This window comes from Scyliorhinus canicula, chromosome 1, assembly GCF_902713615.1.
Source record: "Scyliorhinus canicula chromosome 1, sScyCan1.1, whole genome shotgun sequence".
NCBI classification, from domain to species: Eukaryota; Metazoa; Chordata; class Chondrichthyes; order Carcharhiniformes; family Scyliorhinidae; genus Scyliorhinus; species Scyliorhinus canicula.
The window spans coordinates 262619625-262634831 of record NC_052146.1 but is presented as its reverse complement, the minus strand read 5'-3'; the positions used below and the strand labels follow the sequence as shown (position 1 = coordinate 262634831).

Sequence of the window (15207 nt, the reverse complement as noted above, 5' to 3'; positions counted from 1 at the left end):
TGGGGATGGAGATAGGTTGGGGACTCTGGAGCGAAGCACTGCATAGGGTCAACTCCACCTCCACGTGCGCAAGGCTCAGCCTGACGCAACCAAAAGTGGTACATAGAACCCACTTAACGAGAAACCGTATGAGTAGGTTCTTCCCGGAGGTGGAGGACAGATGTGAGCGGTGCCAAAGAGGCCCGGCCAACCACGCCCACATGATCTGGTCTTGCCCCAGACTTGTGGAGTACTGGACAGCCTTCTTCGAGGCTATGTCCAAAGTGGTGGGGGTGAGGGTGGAGCCATGCCCGATAGTGGCGGTCTTCGGGGTTTCAGATCAGCCAGATCTATTCCTGGGGAGGAGGGCGGACGCCCTTGCCTTTGCCTCCCTGATCGCCCGCCGTAGAATCCTGTTTGGCTGGCGGTCAGCAGCACCGCCCAGAGCTGCAGACTGGCTGTCCGACCTCTCGGATTCTCTCCAAATGGAGAAAATCAAATTCGCCATCCGAGGGTCGGACGACGGCTTCCACAGAACGTGGGAGCCATTCATGCAATTGTTCCGGGACCTGTTTGTGGCCAACGTACAAGAGGAAGAATAGTCGGGGGAAAGTAGCCGGCGGGGGGGGGGGGGGGGGGGGGGGGGCGCTACGGGCTCGTTACGGGGGTTTGATGGCTAGCTAAGGCCCAAAACCAACTAAATAAATGCCAATAAACATGTTGGGGAATGTAAAATATGTATGCCGGCGAAAAGGGGGAGGCCACAGTTATTACTACGAAGATGCTCACCTGTAAATATATATGTTAATTTTTGCGTGTTCTTTTTTTTTTTCTCTCTCTCTAACAATTTGTAATTTGTTCAATATAAAACATGAAAACTGAATAAAAAACATTTATTAAAAAAAAGAGAGAATCGAGAATCGAGATTCAGCAATAGGAAAAAGAAACAAAAGCAATGATTTTAAAAACTCACGTTACAAATCACATTTCATATAATTGTGACAAAGGTAAACTATCTCTCATCATCCTACTCAACCTATCCTGAGCCTATAACAGAGTTGACAACGCCATCCTCGTCCTATGCCCCTCCACTTTCATTCCAAGTATACACATCAACAAAATCCACATTCCATCCAAACATAATCAAAAGTTTGTACAGTTTTACCTCTTTTATTCCCCCCCCACCCCACGACAAAAACTCCTCAAATAACATTATGAATAGCCTCCACCGCTCCTCGAAACCCTCTTCTGAACCCCTCAACTCAAACATGATCTTCTCCAGCCGGAGGAAGTCAGACAAGTTCCCCCAGCCAGGCCGCCACCCCGGCGGCGTATCCGCCCTCCAATTCAACAGGATCATTCGCCAGGCAATCATAGAGGTAAAGGCCACATCATCAGCCGCCTTCCCCTCCAGCAGCTCCTCCAAGACCCCAAAGATCGCCACATTAGGATCTGGCCTAACCACGACTCTCCTAGATAGCATCCCAAACACCATCTCCCAAAAGCTCTCCAACTTCTCACAGCCATAGAACCTGCGAGCATGATTCGTCACACCCATCGATCATCACCCGGAAAAACTCGCCCGAGTCAGGTGTACCCTGTGCACCACCTCGAACTGAATCAAGCTCATCCTCGCTTAGGAGGAGGTGGAGTTAACTCGCCCCCTTCGCCTCACCCAACCTATTTTCCTCCCCAACTCCTCGTGCTTTATCCTCATCACCCGTGTCCCAATGCTGCTCTCCCAACCACCCAGATATATCCCCATTCCTACCCTTCCTCCAATCCTATGTCCCTCCACTTGTCATCCAGCTGGGTGGGACTGCTCTCATCTAATCATAGACAGAGTGGCACTTGCAATGTCTTTCTTCCCATTCCATCCAGCATCCCCCCCACGATCCTGGCCTCCTATTTCTCATTTGTATGCTTCCCGCTGGCGACATACGTCCAACTCTATCACATCACCACCTCTCAACTCCATCACTGCTGCTAAATTATCAGTCTGCTTATCCAACATGCAGTACTTGAGGAGCAGAAATTTACTCCAACTAAGTATTGGTAAGATCAAAATCAGCATCTTTGGTCCACACTTCAAATTCCATTACCTTATTTCTGACTTTCTTCTCTCTGGCAACAGTCTGAGATTAAACCACATTTACTCCCAAGATGAGCTTTTGACGACATAATTATGCCGTCACTGAGACTGTCTATCACCATCTTCCAACTTCACCCCCTGCCTCCACAAACGAGCTGCTGAAACCCCTAATTCATGCCTTTATTACCTCTAGACTTGACTATTTCAATGCACTCCTGAATGGTCTCCCACATTCAAACCATCGTAAACTGCGGTAATCCAAAACTCACCTGCTCGTGTCCTTTGTTGCGCCAAGTCCTGTTCACAAATCAATCCTGTACTCACTGACCTACAGTGGTTCCCCAGTTAATCAATTCCACATCAAACTGTCTACAAAAGACAGTAGACATATAGCTAACAAATCCATTTCAGGTGAGGCTTTTAAAAAATATGGAGCACCTTTACTGATAACAGAAGAAGCCAATTCATGATGCTTGAACTAACAAGCAGCAGCTAATATTCACGCCACACAAATGCCAGGCAATGACCAACTCCAACAAGAGAGGATCTAACCATCCTCCCTTGACATTCAATGGCATTACCATCGCTGAATCATGCACTATCAACATCCTGCGGGTTTCCATTGAACTCAAACTTAACTGGACTAGCCATATAAATATTGTGACTACATGAGGAGGTCAGAATAATTCACCTCTTGTCTCCCCAGCGCCCATCCACAATCTACAAGGCACAAGTCAGGAATGTGATGGAATACTCTCCACTTGCCTGGATGAGTATAGTTCCAACACTCGCTCAACACCATCCAGAACAGTGCAACCCGCTTGAGTGGCACCCCTTCCACAAACATTCGCTCCCTCCATCACTGACGCACAGTAGCAGTATATGTGCTGTCTACCAGATGCACTGCAAGAACTCACCAAGGTTCCTTAGGCAGCACCTTCCAAACCCATGACCACTATCTTCTAGAAGGCCATAGGCAGATACATGGGACCCTGTGTCACCATCTGGAAGTGCCCCTACAAGTCACTCACCACACTGAGAAAATATATCACCGTTCCTTAGCTGTCGCTGGGTCAAAATCCTGGAACTCTCTCCCTAAGAGCAGAGTGCGTGCACCTACACCATGTGGACTGCAATGGTTCAAGAATGCAGGTCACCACCACCTCCTCAAGTACAATTAGGAATAAGCAACAAATGCTGGCCTATCCTGCGAAGCCCACATCCCATAAAAAATATACTTTTTAAATTTGAAATGTTCCTAAGAACATCATCAATCATAGAATGTTAACTGTCTAAAATTCTGGCATTGAGTTGGTGCGTAGGTGCTTAAGACATTGATTAAGCCTTCATCAGATGACAGCCGAAAATGAGATACTCCAAGGTTGCGTCTGGTGACTCAATTGACTGTGCAGTTGGTTGCTCACTGCGATGACGGTGCCATTCTCAAGATGGTCTTTAGCACCCTTTCCATGAGAGTAGATGATGTAATTATCCACATGAATAGAGCCTGTGTCAGCTCTACAACAGACCAGATTATCGTTTCTTGGAGAGCAGCAATGTCGACACCAGGTTTGTGTAGCTTGCGGTCAATCAGGTCAGGCATGTGTACACGTTGTGGAATGAGTCATTCTTCATACCAGAGTACTGACTTCACATCCAGTTTCCAAGCTGAAAGGTTACCTTTCTTTGCTGCTTGGCCTTGGTATAACAAAGAACAAAGAAAAGTACAGCACAGGAACAGGCCCTGCGTTGACCATACTGCCCGTCCAAAATAAAATCATCTTCACTTCCGGGGTCCGTATTCCCATCCGATTCATGTATTTGTCAAGGTGCGCCTTAAACACCTTGATTCCACCACCTCCTCCGGCAGCGAGTTCCAGGTACGAGTCCGACAAGAGTTCTCATGTTAGCACCATCTGGTCCCGTGAGATCAGGTGAGCAAGTGACCTCTCCTTGTCAAGAAAGAGCAGCTCCTGCAGCCAATCCAACCCCTCAGTCCGTGTGGTTTCCAGCCAGCCCCACAATTTGGCCTCACACCATGCCAGGGCCTGGGATTCCCCCTTCCCCCACAAAGAAAATCCAATTTAGAAAGGGCGCCTGACATCCCCAACTGATTTGATTTCCTTAAGGGTAGGTGTAAAGTGATTCCCCAAGCTTTCATGGGCAATCATAGCCAGTTAAGATCAAGCAGTCTTCTTGGAGCTGTACGTCTTAGACATCTGCCATTTTGTCAATATTTTAGCTTCTTTCTTCGACTTAAGTAATGTCTTGGTTTTAGAATTCTCATCTTTGGTTTCCAATTCCTCCACAGCCTTACCCTCTGTATAATCACCTCTGCCCCCACAACCCTCAGATATCTGTGCTCATCTAGTTCTGGCCTCTTGAGCATCTTTGATTTTAAATGCTCCATCATTTGCAGTCGTGTCTTAAGCTGCCTCGGTCCCAAGCTCTGAAATTCCTTCCCTCCTTTAAGATACTGTTTAAAACCTACCTCTTTAACTCATCCTACATGGCTCAGTATTGCATTTTGTATTATAATGCTCCTGTGATGCATCTTGGGAAGTTTTATGTCAGGGTGCCATATAAATACAAGTGTTGTTGTTAAAGGGCATGATGTTATAACTCTTTAGAGATGTGGGTATAAACTGGACATAATTGGGAGTTATTATTTCAAGCAATACGGTCTTTAGAAAGGACAGGGAATTGGGCAAGAACTAGAAACGTGAATAACAGTTACAACTCCAGCAGCAGAAAGGATTTCAAGAAGAAAACACAAGTTGAATGAAGGAACAACAGAGAATGCAAGTCTTTCGTTGGAGTTGTCTTTAAATCTAACATTAGTGAAGTAGTGCTAGAATGTATAAATCTGGAGATCAGGGATGCAGGCAACAGAAAATTAATTATGATGGCAGATTTTAACATTCAGGGAAAGGCAGAACAGCTCAAGTAGTAAAAGCAATGGATTTGTAGAATGCATTCAGGAATATTTCCAAACCAATATTTTTGAAAACCAACAAGAGAACATAGCATATTAGAATTATTGATCAGGAACAAACAAGAGCTAATTCACAATCGGACTACAGGAACTTGCAGGGGCAGCACAGTGGCGCAGTGGGTTAGCCGAGGTCCCAAGTTTGATCCCGGCTCTGGGTCACTGTCCGTGTGGCGTTTGCACATTCTCCCCGTGTTTGCGTGGGTTTCGTTGCTACAACTCAAAGATGTGCAGGCGAGGTGGATTGGCCACGCTAAATTGCCCCTTAATTGGAAAAAATGAATTGGATACTCTAATTTTTTTTTTTAAAAAGGAAACACCTTGCAAAACGTGACTCCATTATTAGTCAATTTGGTGTTAGATTTGATCAGGAAAATTGAGTCACAAACCAAGGCTTTACATTTAAGAAAGGCAAACTTCAAAGGGATGGGAAATAATTAAGTACTATGGACCCAACAAGCTTCAAACAGTTCAATTAATACATTCCTAAATTTGAGATTAAAACATTACCTTTCCACAGTTTGGAGTCACAGAGCATCAGTTTATCAATGAGGGAAGATCCTTCTTCATCTGGTCTGTGTTGTAATCCTACTTCACACAATATTCGCCTCAATCCACCTTTATTAGGCAAAAATAAGTTTTCATGAATTCCAGCTGTTTATCTGAACACAAGATGACGAGGTCATGGTGCTACCTGATATGGTAGCACCCAACACAGTCTACCAGCTGCTTTGCACTATCCGATCTAAAAATATTTCCCTTTGAAAGTTTTTCCCTTTTAAGTGCAAGGTTCAATATATGAAGTTTAAACAGAATAGACCAAATTACGAACTTGTTTTACATGTCAGTACTACCATAATATTTCAAGGGTAAAGCCCAAGTTAAACTACTGGCAAAAGCTATGTCATCAGTACAACAGGTGGTGACCAGTCACCTTCTTGAACCACTAGTGTTTTGACAGTGTTATTAGGTGAGGTGTTCCAGAATTTTCAAGCAGCAATTATGATGCTTTTACTTTAAAGTTCACGTTAAGCTGGTGCTGCAATGCTCTACTTCAGTCTTCACATAGGGGTGTAAATACACAATAATGACCGCAGCAAAAAGTATCATGCTCCTTGATTAAAGCAACTCAGCACCCAATGATAATAATAATCTTTATTGTCACATGTAGGCTTACATTAACACTGCAATGAAGTTACTGTGAAAAGCCCCTAGTTTCTGTCCGGTGCCTGTTCGGGTACACAGAGGGAGAATTCAGAATGTCCAAATTACCTGACAGCACATCTTTCGGGACTTGTGGGAGGAAATCAGAGCACCCGGAGGGAATGCACGCAGACATGGGGAGAACATGCAGACAGTGACCAAGCGGGAATCGAGCCTTGGACCCTGCCGCTGTGAAGCAATAGTGCTAACTAGCTGACTACTGTGCTACCGTGCCGCCCATTACATCCACCATTATAGTTGGTTCAGAGGGATCATTTTGCAACTATTATTTGCTATGGGTTTACTAATAATTTATTTTACAGATTCCTACAACTACAATTGGATTTCCTTTAAGAGACCCACAATTTGATTTTATATTTCCTAACTTGCCGCAATGAAAACCTACAAATTTCTTTACGCCTCTTGTTTCTTCCACATTATCAGCCTTATTAACCATAATAGCCTCACCTTCCCTGGAAAGCCATAATCATTTCCAAATTTCCAATTCCTCCTTGTCAGAATGAAGATCAAATGAAGATTTAATGCGCCTTTGTTATCATAACCAGTGGCTAAAACTGCAGTTTCCCATATTTTCAACGGGGCAGCACGGTGGTGAGCACAACGCCAGAGACCCGGGTACAATTCTAACCTGAGGTGAGTGTGTGGAGTTTGCACGTTCTCCCAGTGTTTGCGTGGGTTTCCTCCGGGTGCTCCAGTTTTCTCCCACAGTCCAAAGATGTACAGGTTAGGTGGATTGGTCATGCTAAATCGCGGGGATAGTTGGGGAGATTGTGTGTAGGTGAGGTGCTCTTTCAGAGGGCCGGTGGACTCGATGGGCCAATCGGCCTTCTTCTTTACTGTCGGGATTCTATGATTTACGATCCTCCGAATGAGACTTAGTACTTTTTCTGAATTCTAGAATTGTTACCTCTCACATTAACAGAAGTCTGAGCGAATTTAATTTACCAAAACCACCAGTAAAACATGTACTTCTCTTTAGCAAATTCTACAAATGTTTCATTCTGTCTTTTCTTCAAAGTCCAAAATTTTATTTGATATGCTTCAGGAACCAGCTCACGAGTGTTAAATACCGCATTTTTAACAGTCTCATAATCTGGGGATTATTCTCCTGAAAGAATGGAATCAACAACCATTGCTTTTCTTATTAAGGTGCTTTGCAAAGTAAGAGTCTAAAGTCCCTGTGGCCACCCCAGGTTTGTAGCCATTTCCTTTTCCAGAACAGGTGCCGGAATGTGGCGACTAGGGGCTTCTCACAGTAAATTCATTGCAGTGTTAAAGTAAGCCTACTTGTGACAATAAAGATTATTATTACTAAAGAGACAAAATATCTCTCAAACTCCATCCTCAGTAAATTTAGGCACCAGGCAAAGAATCTTTGTGAAATCAAAATTTACAATGGAATTCAACTCATTGTCTGAACTATGAGTTTCTCTTTCAGCCCATAAATTAAGCTTTTCTTTATCGAGTTCAACCTTTCTGACTTCCATGTCTCTATGAAACTTTATTCATCTCTTTCCTCCCTTCCATAAGTTCTCTCTCTGGAGTTCAGGTTCACGGCTCAATTCCCAATTTATTTTCTTCCAACTCAGTTTTCCAAATCTGCAACCACATTTAAACTATCGCAAACACTGTTTCCCTGGGTTAACTTTCTTTTTCTTCAAATTCAAAATGGCAATCTACTTACATCGCTTACGTCTGCCTTTTTAGTCTCTGCTTTCTTCTCCAACTTCAATTCTCCTGCTAATTCGATTAACTGAACCGTTGATGATTGTTGCAAATCGTGCAGGAATAAATATCTCGTCTCCAGTAAATCATACCAATTAACAAAGCTAGCCCGCTGTTCATTTAGTACAGTAACATTCACCATGAACTCCTGTTACCCTAACTTTAGCCAATAATCCAGCGCACCCTTCACAATTTCTGAATTTGCAATCCCATACAAGTCCTAAATTGTTGTAGGCCTCGTAGAGACAAGTAACTTGTTTATGTTTCATTCAGAAATCTCAGCTATGAACTAAAAGAATGAAGCTACACGGTTCACTGTTCAAATCAAAAATAATTTTACTCATCAAATATCAAAGAACGTGATATACTACTAACTACACTTGATCTTAAATAGTCAGTTACATTTAATAGATTACAAGTACACAAACACTTTTACTGAACTTAACTTCTACACCCCTAATAACTCAAGTCGGATATCTATCGGAATATTGGGACAAATTAAAGGACAAAAATGGTTGGTAATTTTCAGTCATTTTTCTAGTTTAGAGTACAGGTTGCAGATGAATAGTGCTCAGATAATGTTCTATTTGATTGTTCATTGCAGTGAAAGACTTAAATGATTAAAACTTAATCTTGTGTGAAACGTCCAGTCAGACACTGGAAATTAAAGTATCTTTTTTAAAATTATAAATCTCGACAGAGTTCACGTTCCACTTATTTTTTAAAAACCTATCCATAACACAAACAAACCATTATCAAGACCGAACACGTGTTATTGTTGGTCATTTTAGATATAAAATGGCAAATTAATTATTTTTTTAATTAAGCCGAAATTAACCGACTGGACTGCTTTTTAAGTAATGGGCAGTGTTACACTTCACAAGGTCAACTGCGAATTATCTTTTAAATAATGCTTACCTGAGTAACCAATCACCTGACTCAGCCAAATTAATAATTTTATGGCAAAGTTCTGATGTGCAACAACAGATGAATGCATTACTTGCACCTTTAGCGGCTTGGTTTGTCGACTAGTATTCCTCTAGAGCAAATCAAATGTTGAAAACACATTGTCAAGCTGTTGAAGGACAGAAGAATATACACAAACACAGCAACTTCTAATTGCTTTTATTAACATATGTACATTTTATTTTAAATAGAAGAAATTTCTCACCACTATTACTGTTTTTGCCTGCTCACAAAACTGAAAGTCACCATAGCGAACTGATCTCCGACCCTGAAAATGTCAGAAAATTAGAAGTATTTTACGAACAAAACTTTTGCAACCTAAAATCTAGTATGTGGCACTGGTCACAGGCAGCACGGTAGCACAGTGGTTAGCAAAGTTGCTTCACAGCACCAGGATCCCAGGTTCGATTCCCTGCTTGGGGCTGTGCAGAGTCTGCACGTTCTCCCTCTGTCTGTGTGGGTATCCGGTTTCCTCCCACAAGTCCCCACAAGATGTGCTGTTAGGTGAATTGGACATTCTGAATTCTCCACTCCGAACAGGCGCCGGAGTGTGGTGACTAGGGGATTTTCACAGTAACTTCAGTGCAGTGTAAATGTAAGCCTTCTTGTGACAATAAAAATTATTATTAAAAATAGAAACACTGGATTAATAAATGTTAGTAGCATTATAAAGCAGTATGTCCACAGGAAGCCTAAATGCCCATAACAATATAATTTGACCTGCAACAATGCTGCTAAAGGTAAAGCTGTGCACTGCTACTGAACATTAGGATACAGGTCTGCAGTTGTAACTTTCCATATAGTAAATTGCAAATTTGACATGCGAGTCTCTGTCATTTGCGAGGGGGAGAGGACGCGAAGGGGCGAGCGCGCGAGGGGGTGCGGGGGGGGGGCGAAGGGGGGGCGAGGGGGAGAGCGCGCGAGGGGGCGAGCGGGCAGAGGGGGCGAGCGGGCAGAGGGGGCGAGCGGGCAGAGGGGGCGAGCGGGCAGAGGGGGCGAGCGGGGAGAGGGGCGAGCGGGGAGAGGGGGAGAGCGGGCGAGCGGGGAGAGCGGGCGAGCGGGGAGAGCGGGCGAGCGGGGAGAGCGGGCGAGCGGGGAGAGCGGGCGAGCGGGGAGGAGAGCGGGCGAGCGGGGAGAGCGGGCGAGCGGGGAGAGCGGGCGAGCGGGGAGAGCGGGCGAGCGGGGAGAGCGGGCGAGCGGGGAGAGCGGGGCGAGCGGGGTAGAGCGGTGCGAGGGCGGGGGGAGCGGGCGAGGGGAGAGCGGGCGAGGGGGAGAGCGGGCGAGGGGGAGAGCGGGCGAGGGGGAGAGCGGGCGAGGGGAGAGCGGGCGAGGGGGAGAGCGGGCGAGGGGAGAGCGGGCGAGGGGAGAGCGGGCGAGGGGAGAGCGGGGCGAGGGGAGAGCGGGCGAGGGGGAGAGCGGGCGAGGGGAGAGAGGGCGAGGGGAGAGGGCGGGCGAGGGGAGAGCGGGGCGAGGGGAGAGCGGGCGAGGGGAGAGCGGGCGAGGGGAGAGCGGGCGAGGGGAGAGCGGGCGAGGGGAGAGCGGGCGAGGGGAGAGCGGGCGAGGGGAGAGCGGGCGAGGGGAGAGCGGGCGAGGGGAGAGCGGGCGAGGGGAGAGCGGGCGAGGGGAGAGCGGGCGAGGGGAGAGCGGGCGAGGGGAGAGCGGGCGAGGGGAGAGCGGGCGAGGGGAGAGCGGGCGAGGGGAGAGCGCACGAGGGGGAGAGCGGGCGAGGGGGAGAGCACGTGAGGGGCAGTGGGGAGCGCACGAGACGTGGGAGGGGACTGCACGAGGGGCAGGGAGGGAGCGCACGAGAGGATGAGGCGGAGAGCGGGCGAGGGTGCAAGGGTGAGGGCGTGCGAGGGGACGAGGGAGAGGGCGTGCAAGAGGGCGAGGAAGAGAGGGCGAGGAAGAGGGAGTGCGAGGGGGAAGGAGCGCGAGGGGGAAGGAGCGCGAGGGTAAGAGCACGTGAGGTGGCGAGGGGGAGAGCGCAGGTGGTGGAGAGGGCACGAGGGGGAGTGCGCGCGTGGGGTGGAAAGCGCGGGGAGGGGAGCGGGCAAGTGGAGACGAGGGGAGAGTGCACGATGGGCCGAGGGGAGGAGGGTGTAAGTGGGGGGCGAGAAGGGACCGCGGGGTTGAGGCCCACCCCCTCAGGGGGGAGAGAAACGACATGCCCGGGGGACGACGACGACGGGACGGACGGGACGCAGGGCCGAGATGGAAGTGGATGGGGGCGACAGGGGCCGTGGGGGGGCCGAGAGGGGGCGCAGGGGCTTAATGATGATGAACTGCTATTTTCATGAAGGTTTTGTCTTCTCAACCTTGCCCTTCACCTGAAATGTGGTGATCCTCATGTGAAATCATCACCAGTCAGCTTTCCCCCTCATCGGGTAAAGAGGCCTCTGGTCATCTGGGACTGTGGCAACAATACCTTACTTGCTATTTTCAGAAACTGTCAACAGCCCAAGAATAGTTTGACTAAATAAGGCATGTATGTGAAAATGAGAGTAGAAAAAATACATTGGTAGACCTATACCATCAGGTAAATCGAACCACAAAAATAAAATTAAATAGAAAAGCAGAGTTTTTTTTATGCAATAGCGTTTTCAAATTGCGAAATCAACTTTCAGTTGCCGTATTATAGCAATATAAACATATACACCGACAGTACAGTAATGTAGACCATCCATGTAAAAATTCTACAAAGAATTTAGAAATTTGAAGCCACAGGATCATCCAGTTATGACCCTGTTTTTCTAATTTTCATGTAATTGAACCACATTTGCAAAATTGTAGTTCAGCATTTTTTAAACTCTACTTTTCTGTCAAACCTTTCTGTCCAATCTAACTGTTTTTGGTGAACTTACAGTAAATGGTGTAACAAGTGGAAAATACTTAAAAGATAACTCACATCTCTATCTACAGTGGTCGCAAAGCTGACAGCTTCCTTCTGTGTACAGTTCACAGCCTTCTGCAAGGTGTAAATCACTTGCTCATAAGTATGGACTTCATCATTAAATAACATACAATAGTAAGTATCTTCCTTTTCCCTAAAGAGAAAATAGTCACAAATAGTTCAGATTTCCTTCATGGCCTTTGTTGATCAAAACATATGAACTTCAAAATGAAATTGATTGGCAAAAAAAGCAATGGGAACATGGAGAAAATATTTTTGCACACAAAGTGTTTCGAATCTGCATTGTGGTGGAGGCAGATTCAATCATGGCTTGCGAAAGGAATTGAATTATGAAGGAGAAAAGAAATGTGCAGAGTCACGGGTAAAGGTACATGAGTAGGGTGAGGGGAGGAGTTCTTGCAGGGTGCCAGCACAGCCACAATGGGATGATGGGCCAACTCCTGCGACTGTGAAGATGATCCTATGAAAGATACATCTCTAAGTTTAGAGTAGGCACCAAAATACCCAAGTGGTTTTAATAAAAACAGAACACCAAATTGATCTTCTAAACCTATACCACATATGACGAAGCAAAAGTATTTTTTCCATCAAGGAAAGTTACAGCTACAATATATAAATTACACACTACCCATGATGGAGGAGCAATTTTGGGTGTTTTAAGACACTTTGGGCCTTGAGATTCCATGCCACATCTTCCTAATGTCAAATGTCTCTCATTCGGGGACAAATACAGCGCAGAAGCCGACTAATTCCTCATGGGGAGCATTCTTCTCCACCCAGAAAATCTTTGCTGAAAATCAGTCACTTGTAGGGGAGTCCAAGTTTGCTTTTTATAAGTTTAGAGTACCCAATTCATTTTTTACAATTAAGGGGCAATTTAGCGTGGCCAATCTACCTACCCTGCACATCTTGGGTTGTGGGGGTGAAACCCACACAAACACAGGGAGAATGTGCAAACTCCACACGGACAGTGACCCAGAGCCGGGATCAAACCTGGGACCTCAGCACCGTGAGGCAGCAGGGCTAACCCTCTGCGCCACCGTGCTGCCCCTAGGGGAGTCCAAGTTAAGTTCTGAGTCCCACAGTAGAAGAGCCCAAAAACATTTACTGATCAGGCGCGAAAGGAGACATAACTTCATGAGGTTTTTTTTTTTTTCTGTTCTTTCAGAGAATACGAACACCACTGGCAAGGCGAGCATTTGTTGCCCAATCCTAATTGCCCTTGAGGAAGTGTTGGTGGGGTCACCTTCTTGAACCGCTGCAGTCTATCTGGACCGGAACACCCATACCACTGTTAGGAAGGAAATTCCAGGGTTTTGATCCAATGACAATGAAGCAACAAGGATAGTTCAAAATCTGGATGGTGAGTCTTGGAGGGAAACTTGTAAGTGCTGGTGTTTCGTGTTGCCCTTGTCTGGCTGGGTGTCAGAGGTCACAGTTTGGAAGGTACTGTGAAAGAACCATTGCAAGTTGCTGCAATGCATCTTGAAGATGGTACACACCGCTACTGATATGCATTGGTGGTTAAGGAAGTGGTGGTGGTTGATGTGGTGCCAATCAAGTGTGCTTTGTCCTGAATGGTGTTAAGCTTCACTTATCTCGGCAAGTGGAAAGTATTCCATCACACTCCTGACATGAGCCTTGCAGGTGGTAAAAGGGAGTCAGATGGTGTGTTACTCATCGCAGAATTCTCACCCTCTGACCTGCTCTTGAAACTTGGTCAGTTCAGTTTTTGGTCAATGGTAGCCCCAAGAATGTTGATAGTGGGATTGAGCAATGGCAATGCTGTTCAATGTCAAGGGGAGAGGGTTAGACTCTCTCTTGTTAGAGGTGGTCATTGCTTGGTGGTTTTGTGGCACTAATGTTACTTGCCATCTGTCAGCTCAGGCCTGAGCGTTATTTAGGTCTTGATGCATTATGGACACAGACCTTTTCAGCATTTGAGTTGCAGCAAATGGCAGAGCAATGATCAGTGAACATTGCCTTTCTTCTGACTTTATGATGGGGGTCATTGATGAAGCAGTGAAAATCTTTAGGGCCTGCATTACCCTGGAGCACTCCTGCAGCAATGTTACAGGGCTGAAATGATTGACCTCCAAGAACCACAACACCTGTCTTTGTGTTCGGTCTGACTCCAACCAGTGGGGAGTTTTCCCCTATTTCCATCGACTTAAATTTTGCTAAGGCTCCCTGATACTACACGGTCAAATGCTGTCTAGATTTCAAGGACAGTCACTCTCACTTCGTCTTGAGTTCAGCCTTTTTTCCCCCATGTTTGGACCAAAGCTACAATGACATTTGGAGCCAAGTGACATGTCGGAATCCAAACTGAGCATTGGTGAGTCGGTTATTGTTGTATAAACGCCACTTGAAAGCACAGTCATGATCCTTCCATCACTTTGCTGATGCTCAATAGAAGATTTGTTCTGCTTTTTCCAGGCAGGACACAACCAGGCAATTTTCCACATTGGCAGGCAGATGTCAGTGTTGTAGCTGTAGTGGAACAGCTTGGCTAAGGGTGCATGATAGTTCTGTCGCACACATCTTGGGTGTCACGGTGGCACAGTGGTTAGCACTGCTACCTCATAGCTCCAGCGACCTGGGTTCAATTCCAGCCTCAGATGACTGTTTGGAGTATGCACCTTCTCCCAGTGTCTTTTCTTTGGGTGGGGTGCTCCAGTTTCCTCCCACAGTCCAAAGATGTGCAGGTTAGGTGGAATGGCCATGGTAAATTGCCCTTTCATGTCCAAAAGGTTAGGTTGGCTGACTAGGTCACAGAGATAGGGTGGAGGCATGGGCTTATGTAGGGTGCTCTTTCAAAGGGCTGGTGCAGACTCGATGGGCCGAATGGCCTCCTTCTGCACTGTAGGGATTCTATGATCTTCTGCACTGCTGGAATGTTATTAGACCCCATAGCCTTTGCTGTAACCAATGCCTTCAGGTGTTTCTTGATTTGAGGTGGAGTGAATTGAATTGGCTGCTGCTTCTTTTTTACAATGATGGGGAACAGAAGGAGGCTGAGATGGATCAGCCACTTGTGACCCGATCAGCAGCTTATGTGACCCGAGGAGTTTCAGAGCTTAGCGCTGACGCAGCGGAAGGCACAACCACCATTGGTGGAGCGATTAAAATCAAGGACGCTTAAGAGGTCAGAATTAGAGGAGTGCAGATGTCGGAGGAGAGCCCAGAGATAGGGAGGAGCAAAGCTAGGGCGGAACCTAAAAAAAGGACCAGAAATTTAAAATCAAGGCATTGTCTATCTGGTAGCTAACGCAAGCTCAAGGGTAATGGTTGTGAGTGAGCGCATGAGCAGCAGAA

At 46.3% G+C, this 15207-nt stretch overlaps 1 protein-coding gene across 3 annotated transcripts in view; it reads right to left on the bottom strand.

Moving 5' to 3' along the window:
* Positions 1–15207, bottom strand: part of ubr2 (ubiquitin protein ligase E3 component n-recognin 2) — a 185761-nt gene that overhangs the window by 111370 nt on the left and 59184 nt on the right. For all 3 annotated transcript variants that reach the window (XM_038812572.1, XM_038812581.1, XM_038812563.1), the window contains exons 6-9: positions 11884–12022; positions 9184–9246; positions 8931–9051; positions 5574–5681 (exon numbers count right to left, since the gene is read on the bottom strand). In XM_038812572.1, the coding sequence (XP_038668500.1) occupies positions 5574–5681; positions 8931–9051; positions 9184–9246; positions 11884–12022 (431 nt within the window). The remainder of the gene's footprint in view (positions 1–5573; positions 5682–8930; positions 9052–9183; positions 9247–11883; positions 12023–15207) is intronic.